At 39.4% G+C, this 15,907-nt stretch overlaps 1 protein-coding gene across 3 annotated transcripts in view; it reads right to left on the bottom strand.

Moving 5' to 3' along the window:
- Window positions 1–294: 294 nt before the first annotated feature.
- Window positions 295–15,907, bottom strand: part of LOC110835906 (kelch-like protein 10) — a 101,212-nt gene continuing 85,599 nt past the window's right edge. The window contains exons 1-12 of one of the 3 annotated variants that reach the window (XM_087353884.1): window positions 15,029–15,428; window positions 13,898–13,965; window positions 12,117–12,157; window positions 10,166–10,353; window positions 8,573–8,824; window positions 7,174–7,453; window positions 5,331–5,567; window positions 4,302–4,474; window positions 3,814–3,983; window positions 2,472–2,630; window positions 1,293–1,485; window positions 295–535 (exon numbers count right to left, since the gene is read on the bottom strand). In XM_087353884.1, the coding sequence (XP_087210010.1) occupies window positions 427–535; window positions 1,293–1,485; window positions 2,472–2,630; window positions 3,814–3,983; window positions 4,302–4,474; window positions 5,331–5,567; window positions 7,174–7,453; window positions 8,573–8,824; window positions 10,166–10,353; window positions 12,117–12,157; window positions 13,898–13,965; window positions 15,029–15,258 (2,100 nt within the window). In that variant the 5' untranslated portion in view covers window positions 15,259–15,428 and the 3' untranslated portion in view covers window positions 295–426. Of the gene's footprint in view, window positions 536–1,292; window positions 1,486–2,471; window positions 2,631–3,813; window positions 3,984–4,301; window positions 4,475–5,330; window positions 5,568–7,173; window positions 7,454–8,572; window positions 8,825–10,165; window positions 10,354–12,116; window positions 12,158–13,897; window positions 13,966–15,028; window positions 15,429–15,907 lie in introns of those variants that run through there. The other 2 variants (XM_087353885.1, XM_087353886.1) reach the window with 2 other exon arrangements.

Below are 15,907 nucleotides of genomic sequence, written 5' to 3' on the forward strand. Positions count from 1 at the left end.
GCAATTTCTTTAAAATATCACACGTAGATCAGAAATCGATACAAAATTCTCAGTGTGCTGCCTTCGTAATGACGTTTTTTTAACGATGTTAATGTAGCAAGTATATTTACTCTTCCCCTAATCCCATGAATACGGTTTCGTAACTCGAAAGATGTCGCCATAAGTGGATTTATTTAATACAAGACGCAAGGTGAAACTGCTATGTGTTGATGGATGTTAAAATTAAACGTCTGTAAAGTAACTAATTTCAACAAGACTTCTTGTGCAGAAAATAACGAGAAAAAATAATTTCCCTTGTTTGTTGCAAACAATATTTCTCTTTTATTTTTTTTGTAGCTCCTACAACAATTCCTAGTTTTCTACATAATTTTCGAAATTAACGTAATTAAAATTAATGTGTTCGTCGTGGTTGTAAACAACTGCAAACTACTGATTTTCTCTGTGTTTGTACTCGTAATCGCTTGCATTCGGTAGGTTCTTGATGACACAAGTCGACAGAGAGTATCTATAATCATTCAAGTCTGTCACCTGGTGCCTGCAATTTGAAATATTAAAAGTGAAAACAAACCCTCCTTCATCGTTCATCAGTATTATCTACACTCAAGACAATTTTATCACATTTCACTGACACAGTTATAGAAAATATGTAGCTCAACAGGAGATGATATAACTCTCGAAGGAATGTGTATTCTACCATAAATAATTTTTTTAATATAAGTTTAACAGAAACTTAATTTGAATGTCGGTGCATTTATGTAAAAAAACTATCCATTTTCTTAAAAATATATATATATTTACTTTTGGGTCTCTGTCTTTGGGTAGATTTGAAAACTGCTAGAAGCTATGAGCACAGCTTCCACCGAAATGTCGTTGCTTATAAATTGTTTCCGGACAATCTAAGCGCTGAACGCCAGAAACTTCCTGCCTAAGAAAGTACCACTGATCAAAGAAACTTACTCTAAGAGCTTCTCATTAATGTAGTTACAGCTTACGTCTGATTAGCATTACATAGTCATTTGTCCTCTGCTTTAACGATTCAGCTTGACCGCAACATCGCCCTGCCTTCTTTCATTCTACCCCCTTTCTCTCAACCGCTTTTCGCGCGTTGTATTCAAGGCCCTGAGTAAGCAGTAAGAACCTCTGAAACGTCGGTCAGTTCCTACGACTTTACACGGCGCAGCATCCACAATATCGCGGTTATTTTGACCGGAAATGATTCACTTCCTAGTGCTTTTCGGTAGTAACAGTTTGTGATTATAAAATCAAGGAAACAAACAAACAAAGAAACAAACCATCGAAATTCCTTGGCATCGAAATATGCGGAGCACTTGTTCAAAGGTCCACCGATGGCAAAAATCTTGTCGTCGATCACTTCTGCTTTGAGTTCATATGAATAGATGTTCATGTCAGGGATCTCGGTCCACGTGTCTTCTGTAGGGTCGTACTTTTCGGTACTGAGCTCGGATGATATCCCTTTGTATCCTCCTGCTCGCACACACACACACACACATTCCGTAACAGGTCACAGTATATAAAAATCTGCCAAAGGGAACTTATTCTACCCCCATAAGTGGGGCCCGTCTTGATATTTATTACTGTGTCACCTGGACACGAAATATTTGGCCTTTATGGATGCACAAGATTCGTTACCTCATTCACAAACGCCTGTAGTTGAACCCTTCCTACATTCTCTAGTTCCATAAAACATTTTAATATCATCCTTCTTTTCACGCCTATGTATCACAACTGGTAACTTATCTTCAACATTACCAGTTATAACTTTCTAGATGTTTGTATTTCTCGTAACTTCGATACCTCACGCTCCGTCCGTCTTACCCAACGGACGTTAAGATCTTAAAATTTGTAATTCCTAAAAGGAACGAAAGAATGAAATACAACGATGAAAATTCACTCCCTTTTGCAGTGTTAATATTAGTTCCAGGAAGGAAATTAAGGATGAAATGGCTAAAATATTATTTTCGTAATTTTAGCATCAGGAAATTGCGCCTGACTTCTGTTTTCTGCTTCATGAAACTGCGTGCAAAACTAACGTTCAACAACAGCACAAGGCGCAATGTTCAAAACGGCGTTACACAAACAAGTGACAGAAAGCAAAGACTGCGAAGGGACTGCTTTTGGGGATAACAGCACGGCAAACTGAAATTTCCTTGTTACTAGAACAAAATATTTACCTTTAAAACTGGGACTGTGTGAAAAATGGGGCATTCGTTACTTGAGATACTACAAGAGATTATGCGTTGTTAGTTAGTTAGTTAGTGTTCTTTGTGGAGAATGTAATCAAAACTACGAATCGGGGTTTAAAAATACTGACAAATTAACTCTGTAATGATAGGAGAAAATTGTTGTTGATAAAATCGCAGTGACTCAAAGAAAACCAGGTAAACATTTCACAATAGCAAGTTCTGTAAGAAAGATAGAGCTGCATCACTCAGAATGCCCAGAGTTCTCACCTAGGGCGTACAGGCAGCCGTGGAACGCGACGCAACCAAAATGACTACGTCCAGAAATCATTGGTGTAACGAACGTCCATCGGTTGGTGTCCGGGTCATAAACTTCCACAGAGTTTAGGATATTACCACGACTGCATCCACCAGCGACGTATATTTTGTCTGTAAAACAAATTAGCTGCATGACACAAACTGTAAAAATATTTGGTGTATCCAGAGGCATTCTACCGGGTCATGCAGAGCACAAACATGGGACACTCCCCACATAAATTTGTAAATCTATTAATGTCCCCCTTCGTGTCACAGAAACTGCACAGACACGGCTGTCTCTGTTCATCTGTTTCTTTGTTTCGAATGCAATCAGCGTTTCAAAGGACACGAGTTTAACTGATGAAATTTAATATAAACACCATAAAGTGCTTAAATTAATACATAATGGAGATGATGGTAAGTTACAACCTTTGTGAAACGAATTTTGTTAAATTTGGTTCCAGAGATGTACGGTATGAGCTGCCAAGCGGTGCTCTACATTTATAATATAATGTGCTATTTACATGAGATTACTAACTATCTCAAAAACATATTACATCTAGTAATATATTTTTATTTATTTCCGTCAGTACACAAACTTAGTTGTTAAAATTGGTGTTATTAAAGCTAAAACTTTAAAATTTGGGGCTTATCATCGCTGAAGATGATGCAGTTGCATTGAAACATGTTGTGAAATAAAATAATGAGCGCTAAAATTGTAACATCGTAATAGCGATGATAAGCGCCAAATTTTAAAGTTTTAGCTTTAATAACACCAATTTTAACAACTAAGTTTGTGTACTGACGGAAATAAATAAAAATATATTACTGAATTAAGCACAAACATGACGCATTTAAACTACAAATATTACATCTGTATTTTATGAGAGCCAGTTTGATAGTTTGATGGTTGTTCACACTCACTCCTAGTGTACACTAAAAATACAGAAGACGACGTACAGAGACAGCTTACAAGAGCAGAAAATACAACACGCACTCAGAACTTCAAGCCGTTGCAGTCTGTGAAATAACGTAGTATGTAGCACGGATAAAAGAAAGAAATAATAAAAGAATATGGGACAATGGAGTTAGGAAAACTAAGTTCAAGGGCGAAGAGAAATGCCTTGATGATGAAGGCATAAAGTTCGTCTGAAACGTCGGCAGAAGCTAAAGGACGGCCATTTTCGTATTAGCCATCGTGAGAACCTCAAATCCTGCGATTCCTTCGACCGTTCTTGCGTTGTTACACACGTACAGACAAACGCCTCGCCTTCTGTACTAATCCATACACTACTGTTTCACAGCTTTTACGTACCATTCAGCACAGCCGCACTTGCATCACTTCGCGCTGTCTTCATGGGAGCGATCAAAGACCACTGATTTGTCTCGCAGTCGTATCTTTCCGCCGTACTGAGACGCAGACAATCATAGAAACCGCCCATGGCGTACACTGCACCTCGCAGAACTGCCACCATTAAATTGGATCTGAAACGATAAAAAGTACACGCTCTGCTATGCTCATTTATTGCTGATTCAGATGCATTTCCTCTCGCAGAACGCAATTGTTCCCTCGTCATTGTTAAATCATAATTCAAATGAATTAACAAGCAAATCGTATTCTTAAAACCAACATTGTCTCAAAAGTCCTCCTACCTATTCACACTTTGTACGATACTCCTGTTTGTGAATGGTACAATTTTACAGCCTCTGCCCACGTTTCTATCTTGACTAACATAGCGACCACTAGCTTATATTAATGGACTCTGTTCAAACGAGTTCCTTAGTTACCAAGCTGCATCTTACCTGTGTTCATGCATAGGCGCCACCTCGCGCCACGTCTTCGTAACAGCGTTTAAGCAGCGGCATGTGTTCAAATCTGCAAGGCACCTACCAGTACCACCGATGACGTAAATGTCGAAACCGACTACTGCCGCGCATTGGAACAAATACGGACCGACCGAGTCGACTTCCTCCACCTGCAGGAACGACAGGTTATGGCTTTATGTTTCTTTGGGTCACTTAGCCTGCTGATGTGAAGTCCTTACTTTAGAGTCCAAGCGACCAACCACCGGAGCACAGATGCAACCTCCAAAAGAAGACCGAAATTTTTACACCGTGGTGGGTGGCCGCGCATACCGCACTCGACAAAGACCGTGAGAAATTAACTTGGAGCAATGGTGGAATTATGAGACACGGAGGAAACAGGAAGACACAAAGAGAACCTCTCGTCAAGTACGACAGACAAATGTAGAATTAATTTCTGAACAACAGCTGACATTTCAGGTTCTTTAGACAGATGTTGGTGTTTTGGGTTTCATCGACGCAAAGCTGGAGGCAGTACGTCCCCCACCTCACCCCAAAGCCTTCTAATTCAAGAGGCATTACCACGCAGATGACCAGCATCGACATTGATCAGTGCTTCATTTATTATGTTGAAAGCCACTGACGATCAACGATGACTTCGTTTCATGTCTAAAATCTGCAGACACGTTGATATGTCAGTTGATGTACGACGCTTATTGCAAATGGTATTTAAGGCAAACTTTATATCCTTCGTCGATTCCTATTGAAACTTACATTGTATACACGAGACTCAGCACCTGTGTAATTTATTTATTTATTCTTTTTAATTCATGTCTTTAAAGCTTAACTTAAAAAAGGGTTCACTGTAATGGAAATAAACGATCACGAAATAAAGAGGCAACGAGGTGCTTGTGATTAAGCTTAAATAAGCAATTACTTAGAAAAAATAAGCAAAAAACAGGAAAAGTAGTTTTTCTCTGAAGCGTCATATAACAAGACACGGTAAGAGTAGAAATGCGTGGAACTCACCACAGTCCACCGGTCAGCTCGTGCGTCGTACGCTTCGATCACATCTCTATATCTTACTTTCCAACCCCTACCAATAGCAAACAGAATGTCCGGTCGATATCGAGGGCGGGCAATCCTTGGTGTCACGAAATCCTTCTCTTTCCTCGTCAAACTTTTCTCGTCGTCCAGGAATGTGAGCGTCTCCTTGATCACGGGTCTGCACGCCGAATTTTCCGTCACGTACGGATGTACTGATACCTGTTGAACAGTTCAAAGTGGACCTTATAAACTTTTAAGGAAGAGATGGCATATTTCATTGCAGAGGAGACAAGAAATTTACACATAATTTGGTAGGGAAATCACCGAAATAGACAATGACGAATACAGGATAATATGTATTTTGGTTTATGTAACGACGCCCTTAACAAATGCACAGGTTGTGGAGAGATGCGAAATCAAGATTAAATCGATCTTAGAGAAATCTATTGAAATGCGTTTCAACCGAAAGTTAAATACTTCAGTATGGGGTTGCATTTTCAGTCACATTCAAAAATGTAATTTCTATCTCGTCTCTCCCGTGCGAGATGCACTCTGCGATCACCACATTCTTTTTGAATCGATAACTTTAATTAATCGTCAAAATTAAGTAGCATCGAAAGAAAATTATGACAATTAGTTGCTTCGAGTTCCAAGGAGGCAACCTGCTGCATGTTGATGGTTGGTTTGAAGGCCAGTCAACACAACAGAGTGTCTATTAAGAGCCATTGCATGTTCGACCTCAATTGGTCCTTTTTAAGTGTTCGAAACTAGTAGATAGGAATGCTAAATTGTAAAGACATTTGACGCAGTTAACATTTTCATGAATCCGTGCGATTGTTTCACACGTATTCGTAAGAGGTGAGTGGCTGAAATCTCAGGGCATTTGATCTAGAACAGAAACATTTCTCTCGGGTAAAAACACGTGCTGAAATGGAAGATAGAATATCATAAGTTGTATTCCTGCTATGTGAGATGACGGTTAAAATATCAGAATGTTAAAGCAGTCTATGAGTTTGAAGCCCCTGGAGTAATTTGTTCTCGGAGATAGAACGAAGCTTTCTTGCTGCACTTTTCCAATATCTGTTGTCCCTATGTGGTCAATCAGATGAAGATTATCATGCTAAGTGTTCTCGGGTTGACTCTATAGATTGTCTGAGATGCGTGAAATTGTTATAGCAGCTAAGATACGCTTCTTATGGCAGTAGGATCTTTGGTTAAGCAGAACGCTGCTCCAGAAGACGTGATTTATCTGTTGAGGATTTTCCTATTCAAGCTGAATGGCGTTTGTATGTGGAATGATGTAGTTGAACTGAAACACGCAACGGATCTTAATAAACGCTGAGACTCGAATAAAAGTTTGTAGCACAGACGGACTGTCAAACTTACAGACGATGAAGAAAGTTCGATTATTAACTCAACCCACATATCTGACTAAAAGGACGAATGGAATAATTGTTTTACACATACACACACACATATGCGAGCGTGTTACCAGCGGCATTTCACAGGTAGTTATTTCAGTCATGGAAATTAAGGCAATCTGGAGATATCTTATGCAGCAAATTTTGCGTGGAAAACGGCATTCAAATAACTGTGTATTTTTCACGTTGATATTTTAAGATTTTAGCCAGAATCGATATGTATCAACAGATTCTGATAAAGCCCACAAGAATTAAATCCAACCAACATCCGTTTAGACGTTCTCGAACTTTAACTGCGGACAGACAGACGGGCTGACACGTGCATTAATTGGTAATGAACACGTGTGAAAATGGAACTGAAAATGCGGGCTTCACTTCCCATAAACATCCAGGGGAATACTGACCTTCTCCTCGAAAAACTTTGCGTCAAGTAGTCCCAGTCTGACGCCCTTCAAAAGGTCCGCGATGTGACCTTTCCTGTTGTCCGAGTCGTGGTTGATCCACCGGAGAATGCACTCCCACACAACTTTCTCGTCCTCCACGACCAGTTCCTCGGACTCGATTATCGCTTGCAGCTCCTCTACAGGCAGTTCCAGCAGTTCTTTGCTCTGCTGAGACACTTCCACGAAGTGGCGCAAAACGAAGCGACGAGCGGGAGTCTCAAGTTCGGCGCATAAGTTTAACCTGCGACAGCGAGGGTAAGAGCCACTCAGAATCGATCTCCTTCGGACTCTGACATATAGAAACACTGCAGGAAGAACAAGATTCTCAACTATTTGCACACCACAGTATTTCGCCTTCAGCTTTCACCTTAGCCCTTCGAAGTCTGAATGAGTGAGACTGGGAGCAGACACGTGGAGAGGCAACGATGAGAGACACTCCGTTTAACCGTGGCAAAATAGAAAGTTTTCGGCTATGAAGAATCACAGGCAATGCCCGCTCGTCCTCGTGATAAGGTTATAGGTTGAAACAAGGATATGGCTTACGCAAGTGAAGAAGACAGTGAAATCAGAAGTGTAGAATTTTGAATTCTGGCATTAACCTTGGCGAAACGACGTTGTGTTAACTGTGTGTGTTAATCCAATGAAACTTCTTTTAACCGGACTATTGGGGGGGGGGGGGGACCACGGGTCGAATTAGCGAGGGAAAGGGGAACGTGGTCATGGATATGAACAAATAAGTAGATTCCCAATACAGATTTTCCTCGACGGCGGATGATGCGTTCGTTTCGTACGCACAAGCGGACGGCAAAAATTACTCGTGGGCGCTGTTCGAGGGAGTCCCTGTACTAAAATAGTGAATTTATCAATCATTCTGTCCATCGCATGAAGTCGAGGTTCTGGTGTGATTCTGCCGACGTCAGTTGATTTCCTTGCTATGTTGTCCTGAACAAGAAGGGGTAGTGGTTCATCTTATATGGGAACCAGCCCGATACTAACCAATTCTCTAAATGTCCAGAAGTGATCATAACAATTAGGAAAATATGGGTGTGAGTTCAGATCAATGAACTGTACCGCGTGGACATCGCTTTAAACACTCTCGCCGGTGGAAACCTATCGCAACCGATCTGGTAGAAATTCGGTCTCTTAATTCGGCAATCGGATAATCGAGGGTCGATTAACAGAGGTTTTACTTTGTGCAGAAACGTTTAAATTACAGAGACATTAATAACAACCTGCCCACGCATTATAATTTGCCCAGTCTTTAGTTAGAGGTTTTAATCTCCGACCCGGCACTCGGCTGCTCTCTTGAGTAAAGGTGATTCGCTGGCGTCACAGCAAATTACATATGAACATCAACTACCTTGCCAACTGCATGATTCCGATACAGTTGTCGGCGTCCATCTTGACCTTGAGGAAGTCGCGGCAGAGTTCAGCAACGTCCGGAATACAGAAGAAGTCAGCCGCCACGAGCAGCTGACACGCATTGTCGGAGCGGATGTCCACCTCGCAAAAATAAACATAATCCAGTATCCGAGTCATCACGTCCGAACTAATTCCGTGGAGGAGAATATCAGTCTTCTCTCCAGTGTGCAGTGTTGTCGTGAACAGGGTCCTGAAACGTCACGAAGCAGGCGTCGATTTGGAGAAACGACGAGCAGAAAATTACAAGTCATGCTCTAAACTTTAAGTTTTTATAACTCACGTAGCCAAATGAAATATCCTTTCGTCAATGTGGTGGATGAATTTTTGTTATACGAAGACTTCAAAAACTCCCAGAATGTGTACTAATGGGACCAGATTAACTGCGAGAGGGTGAAAAGTGCGCGTAGGCTTAACAGAATGTAACTTACAAACCGGATAGCAAGCAGCGAACATATTACAATAAAGAATGGTCACCTCGTTTCCTACATACCCTTGACTCCTTCAAGAGATATCTGAGGATATAACAACTACTACAGAAATTTTAAAGAAAACCAGCAAATTAACACAAATATTTCAATACGCATCGCAGGCTGTACATTCCACTGATTGATCAGTTTCGTATTATGAAATCTATTTGTTCTGTGAAAACATTTTCCCGACAATAAATTTAAAAGAAAAGCCGATGTTTCTACGCGGCCTTTAAGATGTGATCACCAGTCAGCAAACAATTTTATATTACAAATTAAGGGCTTTCATTGCAAGACAAATAGAAAGGATTGATTGACGGAAAACTGGAAGAGGAACACAGTTTGTAACATGACGTGAGAAACGTCTGTTGGAAAACGAAAGCAATGGTTCACGTTTATAATTCATTTCTTATTTCAGGAAGGCACCGCATCTTTATTTAAAACACAAGCAAATTAACGTATGCACAAATTCTCGAAGGATTTTCTCCTACCAATGAAATATTTCTCGCGAGGTTCTTTGTTACAATTTATTATATTTCAGACAGAGCAGCACACAGCAGCCTTAAATGTTCTGGACAATGGCGTGACGCGTGATGCATTACCAACTTGCTTCTTGACTTTGTCGGTCGTCTTTATGTATTAAAACCAAGACTTTTTTTAAATGGATTCTATTTCTCCCTCCAGATCTATTGACCGTCACCTTGGTACAACGGGACTTAAAAATTAGTACACAAACCACGTATGTCTTCTAGGATATTGAGTCGTGTTGTCTCGTATAAATTATCGGACGTTTCAGAGGTGCTTACTGCCTCCATCATCAAGGAAAGAAGGCAGTAAATAGATCTGAAACGCCACTCAGTTTCTACGGCGCAACGTCCAGAAGACATTCTTCTTCTTCCTCACCGCCGTGAGATTTCATGACAGTGAACAAATAACAAAAGACAAATAGCCATATAAAAACACAGGTTTCTGCAGCAAAGAGGATAAAACATTTCACATACGAATTGACGTCTCTTGTGTCCTTATTTCACGTTTTATTCAACCACGTCAGTAAATGAACAAACCTGAAATATTCGCTGCGCATCGACAGAATCACTCTGTGGACTCGAAAGAAGCCACCGTCGTCCAACCTCAACACCGCGTCACACAAGACGTTCTTCTCTCTCAGCTCATTCAGAAGGATCAATGGTTTGGTGCACGTGCACCTGTCGCCATCTTGAGAACGGCTGCCACTTTGGTTTGACTCCATCTCCTGAAAAACAGTCCATCGCTGTTACAGGTTTTCCTTTATACTGACGCGTGTGCACATAAACTGAGAGTGACTGAGAGGTAATATCTGGTCCTGAGAGAGAGTTACTGCAAAGGGAATGGCGAAAACTGCATAATACGAAGCTTTATATGTCTCTTCACTAATTATTAAATTGTAGGTTGTCAGATCAAGGTTGATGAGATGGGCAGGGCATGTAGTACACATGGCAGTGACAAGAAATACGACATTTTAATCGGAAGACCTGAAATGAAAAGGTCAATTGAGAGTCCTATGTGTTCCTGGGATAATATTAAAATGGATCTTCCTCAACACTCTGTTGTCAGAGGCCCCAGTCTATGTTCCTCCCTCAAAGTGTAAGACCACGTTTGGCACTCATATGGCACAACTGGCAAAATTACGCTTTGGTTCATTTTAATCTTAATTTTCTTTTGGTATGAGACGGGAGGATAAAATATTTTGCACTCAATAATAGCAAGCATTCGCCGGGTTTAATCTGCTATTTAAGGGAGATAATAAGAGGGAGATTCGTCGATAATTAGGCTTCTAAAACCGAAATAAAAATTCTTCATAGTTCCCTGAAATGCTTTAATAATGTCGATGTTTCAAGAGAATTAAAGTGTTAGAATTATTATTCAGAATATATACCCCACTTCTTAGCATCCATATATTTTTATTAAGATTCTGGGCTACGAAACAAATATTATTAAGACGGTACTGTGGCTTCACATCTCTCTGCTGATACTGCAAGACCTTTGCAACTATTAAAACTAGTGCGCAGGTTTCTAAAACGGTGGCAAACAAACTGGAGCTCTTTCATGTACTATAGCTACGCTTGTTTCTATGTCGTAACTTGTTTAATGATGGCATGTCAACTGATAATCTTAATAACATTCTTTCACCAATGTTGAAATTTCTAAAACATGTTTGTTAATACAATCTTGGGACTTTTGTTAACAATATCCCTAGCAACACGTGTTTCAACAATGGCATTTAAATGTGAAGGGGGCTTAACATTCGAGCCCACTTCGCTCCTGAAACAGCTGTCTTAGGAGGGGAATCCCTCCAAAGGCAACCCGAACTGAAACACGACTCGAGGCCCGCAAGTTGGGAGGATAGTTTACTGAATCTCCATGGCAATTTATTAGTAATATTACTAACTTACTATTATCAATAGGTTCATAAACACATCACTCAACAACTATCTTTTACAAAATCAGTCATTTGGTGAGACATGAGATGCTGGTTTCTGCTCGAGTGATCTTCCAACACACGATTTAACTTCTGCTGCTCAGAAACGCACGTTCCCTTCCAAAAGTGAACCGATAAGATGGATTAGTTTTCATTAAGCTGAACATTTGCTCGTAGCGACAAACACTGCAGAACAGTGGCTGAGTAAACAAGACGCATTGTCTGATACTGGGAAATTATTTAGGAAACAGGTTAACGGTTGTCTTTTCTTCTTCTTCTTCTTCTTCTTCTTCTTATTCTTCGTTGTTTCTGTATCCATGTCCGGGCAGTAGACTAAAAAAATATCACCCGGTAAAGTGCTTTATCAAAGTAATTGGGATGATTAAAATCCACAATATTTAAACTCCAAAACCAACAGCACCTCAACTAGACAAGAAATTCCACATCTTTTACGGAAATTGAAGGGCATTATAGCATTAACAGCCGCCAGCCGCTGGACTCTAAAGGCGAAACAAAAGAATTTCAAAAAGATCTGAATGTAAAAATGATGTTCTTACCTTCGGCGGTTGCCGCTCCAAAAACCTGAAAGGGACCTGGGCTGTAACAACAAAACATACATTAGGTAAATACACATTTAACTTATGCTAATAGCAATTAACGTAGAGGCACCATCAAAAGTTGTCATTACCTATTATCACACTAGGCATGCAAGGCTATCGCGGGTTAAATATAAAACTGATCGTTTTCTCGCTTATTTGAACCAAAGGTCATCCTTAGATTCGGTATATACAGAGAACTGCTACACCCACAGGATTTCTTCATGAAAGTTCGAGAGAATATAGGATTCCGTGTTAACATAGAAAAAAAAGTAACACGCAATATGAAACCCAAATGGCGAGCAGACTAGTTATACAGCCCATTTAAAACGTTTATCATGGGAGCAATCGAAATGTCTCAAACCAGAAGGTTGTTTCGGCAGTGAAGATAAAACTGCATTAAACAAGAGTGTTTGAAGGAAGTTTACACGGAATGGTTACACACATGCACTTGTAGAACAACTGAACCCGATAGGGATGCAAGGTTTGATCATTTTCTGCGTTGGATACCATGCACAAGCTCAGGAATTTCAATTTCCAATAACTTTTCCGCGTCTACTGTTAATACAACCGTCTTTTTCATGCCGAGCGAAACAACATTAACGACTAAAACTGCAAACAATGGGTTGCTCATGAAATAGTTGTTCGTTACAGCATCTGTGTGATAAGTACGTGAAAGCAGGTCCCAACCATGGACCAATGTAAGAAAGACCAGTCGCACTCCGAACAACTGCCGAGGTTAAGAATGAGTAGGAGCTACAGCTTCTCCCCCAAGTGACAACATGGCGTGTAGCGGGACAGCTTTTATATAAAATTGGAAACAAAATAGCCCTTCTGGCCAAATGAGCCAAACAATTTGGACACCACTGCCTTGAGTTATTTTTACTAAAATTAAATGTGGCTGTACAGTTAAAGGGGACTTCCTGCCTGTCAACCAAGAGTGAATCCATTCCAATATGACACGAAATATAGGAGAGACAGGAAGACAAACCAATTGACAGTGGAACCACGGTTCCGGAGAATCTGACGTAAATACGTCTATACGGAAAGGAAGTTTATATATTGGCTTTATTCTCAATATTTCCTTTATACATGCTTTACAATTGAGTAAAGTTTGATTAAGACTTTGCTTATTTAACTTGAATTAGTTACGCTTGAGTTGGGTTTGTGGTAGCTGAACTTGACTTCGGGGGGTTGGTCAAGATTTTAAAATCTTGAGTAAGAAACTAAACTAACCCCTTCGGGAATCTTACACGTTTTCATTTCACTTTTTTGCCCAATGACCCTTCCGTATAGACGTATTTACGTCAAAATGCATCGTTAACTGTAATCTTGTAATGTTTGTACAATAGAGTATTAATCAAATAATTAAACCAATGTTTTATTGTATCTATATTCACAATTTCTACCAGATAGGTAAATTTGTGAATCAAATTCCTCTTTATATGGACGTTGAAACTGTAATCATTGTCCAATTCTCTAGGTAGTAGCGTTACCATAATACTAACATCTACTGGAATATAGATCAAGTGGTTGGTTATGTGTTTTAACCGCCCCCCCCCCCAAGGAATGGTCGGTTAAAACACTTGTGTAAGACAATAAAATAACCCCTCTTGGGGGGGGTTAGTTTAGTTTCTTTCTCAATATATTAAAACACAACCAACTCCCACGAAGGGAGGGTTTGTCAAGTGTTTTAACCACCCTTCCGTATAGATGTATTTACCTCAAAATGATGTACTTACCTTGAGTGGTTGCTTTTGTATTCGCATCTGGATCCCAGGTAACGTCCTGCAACTGACTGGGACCTGGGCTGTAACATCAAAACATACACTAGGTCGTCATTTTCGATTATCACACTAGGCATGCAAGGCTAACGCGGGTTGAATATAAAATTGATCGTTTTCTCACTTATTTGAACCAAAGGTCATCTCTTAAAACATATAAAAATAGTAAAGTAAATTCTTAGATTCGGTATACACAAAGAATTGCTACACCCACAGAAATTCCTCATGAAAGTTCGGGAGAATATAGGATTTCGTATTTAAATTATATTTAGGCAATAAACACAATTAAAGGAAGGGGTTGGTTGCTTTTTACAATCTTGAGGAAGAAACTAAACTAACCCCTCCTTCGGGGTGGTTAAAGCACTTGGTCAACCAATTGGTCAAGTTTCCTAGATAACAACAATGCACGCAAGTTGACCATTGTTGTCGGTCCATATTTACACATTGTTGATATGGATCTTACACGTTTTCCTTTCACTATTTTGCCCAATGACCCTTCCGTATAAATGTATTTACGTCAAAATGCATGGTTAACTGTAATCTTGTAGTGTTTGTACAATGGAGTATTAAACATATAAGTAAGCCAAAGTTCTATCGTTTCTTTCTTCACAATTCCTACCAGATAGATTCGTGAATCAAATTCCTCTTTATATGGACTTTGAAACTGTAATAATCTTCCAATTCTCTAGGTAGTAGCGTTACCATATTATTAACATCTACTGGAATATTGCAATTGCACCCAATTGATGTCCAAACCTCCTAATTTGCATTAATGGAATTCTAGGAGATATTAATCTTTCGATTATGCAATCTAGAGGAGGCAAAACAGTGGGGTATGGTGGATTTACAAATCCTTTACTCCTAGACAATACAGGTATTTGCTGTTTATTTAAAGATAGCCAGCATGTTGTGCATACCTTAAATTGGGATACATTTTCACTTACAAACACCGTACCCAATATATCTAAATGGCTATCAGTAACTTGTTTCAAATATTTTTCAAACCATAACCGATCACATACATTGCAAGCGTATCCAAATCTATTTTTCTTAAAATGCTTATGAAAATACTCTGTTGCATTGTCATACCTTGGTTGTGCGATTCTTGTAGGAACGCGTGTACTTGTCAATGATGTTGAAGCATTAACTTGCAATAATTGGTACTCGCGATTTCTATATTCCCTTATACGTTCAACATTGGTTTTCGGTATTTTTTTGGGAACTTCAGGTTTTTCATTTAATGCTTCTATATTTTTGCTGTTTCTGTACTCTCTTATAAATTTTACTTTATGGACTCTTCTAGCTTCATAGTCATCCATCTTGTTATCTCTACGTAGCACAACGCAACACACAAACGCAGTAATAGATTTCTTAATAATTCTTATATAAGTACTTGTGATATTCTAAAACGTTTTACCAGCACAAAATTATCTACTCTACGACGCACTTCTTCTACAACCGATTCACAGCTCAGCTCTTTCCGCAATAAAGAAAGTGGACTGTTGACGGCAGTAATGTAACACAACAATGTCGAGTAAACAGATGACGTAACAATTATTTTCTTAGGTAACATAACAATGCACGCAGGAGTCCATATAAAAGCTGACCATTGTTGTTGACGGCAGTAATGTAACACAACAATGTCGAGTAAACAGATGACGTAACAATTATTTTCTTAGGTAACATAACAATGCACGCAGTTCATATAACAGCTGACCATTGTTGACGGTCTATATTTACACATTGTTGATATGGATCTATACGTAACGTCTTATCTTACGTTTTGTTTCATGAGTTAAGATGGTCAGGTAAAACTGTGTTAATTGCAAATGCTTTCGTATTTTAATTGTTGTCCATATTTATTAAATAATTATTATTTCCACATAAAGTTATTTCATGTGAACTAAAAAATTATCATACTGTTTAATCCCCATGGTTTTCGCAAATATTTATACAGAAGGCTACAAA

Source organism: Zootermopsis nevadensis, unplaced genomic scaffold (assembly GCF_977971745.1).
Source record: "Zootermopsis nevadensis isolate Lab colony 2312 unplaced genomic scaffold, Znev_1.0 Znev_ptg000022l, whole genome shotgun sequence".
NCBI classification, from domain to species: Eukaryota; Metazoa; Arthropoda; class Insecta; order Blattodea; family Termopsidae; genus Zootermopsis; species Zootermopsis nevadensis.